We start from the raw sequence: 2,384 nt of genomic DNA, 5'->3' as shown, positions 1-2,384 counted from the left end.
GGCCATGTGCGCTACTGCCGCCGCCGCCGCCGCCGCCACAGCCGCTTCGGCATTTCCTGGCTCACTGACCCCTGGGTCACCTGGCGTGGAACTCCAGGAGAGAGTCGAGACAACGGACGACACACGCGACCCAAATTGGGGAACCGTGACATTGGCGGCGGCTCCGCTGCCGCCGCCGCCGCCGCCGCCGCTGCCGGATCGCGTCTGTTGCGGTGTCGTCTGATGCCGCTGCTGCTGAGACGCCAGCGGCGGCGGCGGTGGTGGCGGCGCGTCGCCTGCCTCCTCTCCCTCTCCCTCTCCGTCTTCCTCCACGACAGGGCATACCAGCCGGCCTCGCATACTGCCAACGCCGGAGCCGTACGTTCCCAACATCGAGTACGGCATAGGGATTTCCGACACTGGCGGCAGCTTGGACCCCTCCGCCGAGTCGCCACTGCCGCCAAGGACGATCATGCCGCTGGCGAAAGCCCCCTCGCTGAAGCTGCCGCCGCTGGCCAAGCCGCCGCCGCCGCCGCCGCTGCCGTAACTACCGAAATCCCCTCTGGGCCGCATGGGTGACGGCAACCGGGCTGACATTGATCCACGTAGGACGTACGGCGACGCAATGCCGTTGCCGCTGATGCGACCCGCGCTTCCCGCGATGACGGTTGACAGCACGCGAGCGCCGGAGTTGCCGCAGCCGCTGCCGCCAGCACTGCCGCCGCGCGCATCTGCGCCCTAAGGGTCGCTGGTGCCGTCTGCGCGGGGCGGCTGCTGCGATCAGGTGCCGTACGAAGCCCCATGGCTGCCGCCATGGTGCCGTACTTCTCCCGGAACTTGTTACCTTTGCCAGCGTCGCCCAACGACCTGCCCGACTGGTTGCCGCTGCGGAACGCACTGGCGGGTGTTGTGGGAGCCGTGGCGGCGGCTGAGGCAATGGCGGCGGCGGCGGCGGCGGCGGCGGCCCCCGCCGCCGGCGGGAGCTTCAGCACTCGGCTCCACTTCCTCTTCGGCGCCGCCACTGCCTCAGTCGCCTTCATCATCTCCGTCGCCTCCGTCGCCGCCGCCAAGGGTAATGCCCTTCTCCGAGCCTTCGCCTCCGCCGCCTCGCGCCTCCGCTGCCGCTGCGGCCTCCGTGCCCAGATCCTGGCGGAGGCGGGGTCGAAGTCCAGGAGACACCCTCTCTGGCTCGGCTTCCCGGACATCACGGCATCCCGCTCCGATACCATCCTTTCCATCACGCAGCCATTGAGACGGCTGCCGCCACCACCCTGTAGCGCCCCAGTAGCGCGATCAGCGGCGGAAGGCGCCGCCGCCGTGGCTACACGGGTGCCGCCGTACAGTGAGGACGTGCCGTCGCCGCCAGCTGTGAGCCTTTTCGGCGACTTGGCGACTTCTCCAGCGACGGCAACAGCAGCGGTGTCGTACGACTGCCGGATACGCCAGGCCGCCCTCCTCCCCTTCCTGGGGCAGCAGGTTCGACCTGTGATGGCGGTGGCTGCTGCTGCGGCGGCGGCGGCGGCGACGGCGGCGGCAGCTGCGGCGACGGCGACGGCGGCGGCTGCGGCGAGCCACTTCGCTACTGTGGTTGCACAGGAATCACCGTCGCGCGCGCGGGGGCCAGGCGGCTGCCAGCTGTAGCAGCACCCGGTAGCCGCTCTCCGCCGCCGCCACCGCCGCCAGTACCTCCCGACAGGTACGCCGCGAACGCCGCCGCCACCTCCGCCTGCCTCTGCTGCTGCTGCTGCGTCGGCGTCGGCGTCGGCGTCGGCGTCGGCGTCGGCGTCGGCGTCGGCGTCGGCGTCGGCGTCGGCGTCGGCGTCGGCGTCGGCGTCGACATCGACCTTTCCTGACCCCACGTCCCGGCTTGCAGCTGCGGCCTCAGCCCTGTAGATCCGCCGTACATGTTTTGCAACGTGGATACGGCAGATTCAGATCCGTACGACTCGGATAGCTGTTGAGTCAACATCTGCTGCTGCTCCGGCCGCTGCTGCTGCGGAACGCTGTTTCGTGACGGTGGCGGCGGCTTCACGGCGGTGGTGGCTGTAGCCAGGATGTGGCGCTGAGCGAGCCGTCGCCTGTGTGCGCCAGCGCCGCCGCCAGGCTGGCCCGCGACGGCGGCGGCGGCGGCGGCGGCGGCTGTTGCGACTGTAGCCCGTAATTCACTCCAGATGACGGCACATTGGTGCCAATGGTGACGACTACAGCCGAGGTTGCGGCGGACGACGCTACAGAGGAAGACACGAGCGTGTTGGGCTGTAGCAGAAACGACCCGCGGGTCCGTTCCTGCTGTTGTGGAAGCTGTAGCTGCGACTGAGAATCGAATTGCGAAACGGACTGCGAGCAGCGTGATCGAAGCTTGGCCTGTCGCAGCGCCGCTCTCAGCGCCGGTGACAAACCATCTC

The 2,384-nt window shown here is 69.6% G+C and overlaps 1 protein-coding gene across 1 annotated transcript in view; it reads right to left on the bottom strand.

The window, feature by feature from the left end:
• Positions 1-2,384, bottom strand: part of VOLCADRAFT_100799 (uncharacterized protein) — a gene marked incomplete at both ends in the record, with an annotated part of 11,202 nt that overhangs the window by 3,163 nt on the left and 5,655 nt on the right. The window contains 4 exons of the mRNA XM_002959312.1: positions 325-539; positions 596-1,375; positions 1,834-1,982; positions 2,012-2,316. Of these exons, the coding sequence (XP_002959358.1) occupies positions 325-539; positions 596-1,375; positions 1,834-1,982; positions 2,012-2,316 (1,449 nt within the window). The remainder of the gene's footprint in view (positions 1-324; positions 540-595; positions 1,376-1,833; positions 1,983-2,011; positions 2,317-2,384) is intronic.

The sequence above is a fragment of the Volvox carteri genome (genome assembly GCF_000143455.1).
Source record: "Volvox carteri f. nagariensis unplaced genomic scaffold VOLCAscaffold_159, whole genome shotgun sequence".
NCBI lineage: Eukaryota > Viridiplantae > Chlorophyta > Chlorophyceae > Chlamydomonadales > Volvocaceae > Volvox > Volvox carteri.
This window is presented reverse-complemented; position numbering and strand designations above follow the sequence as displayed.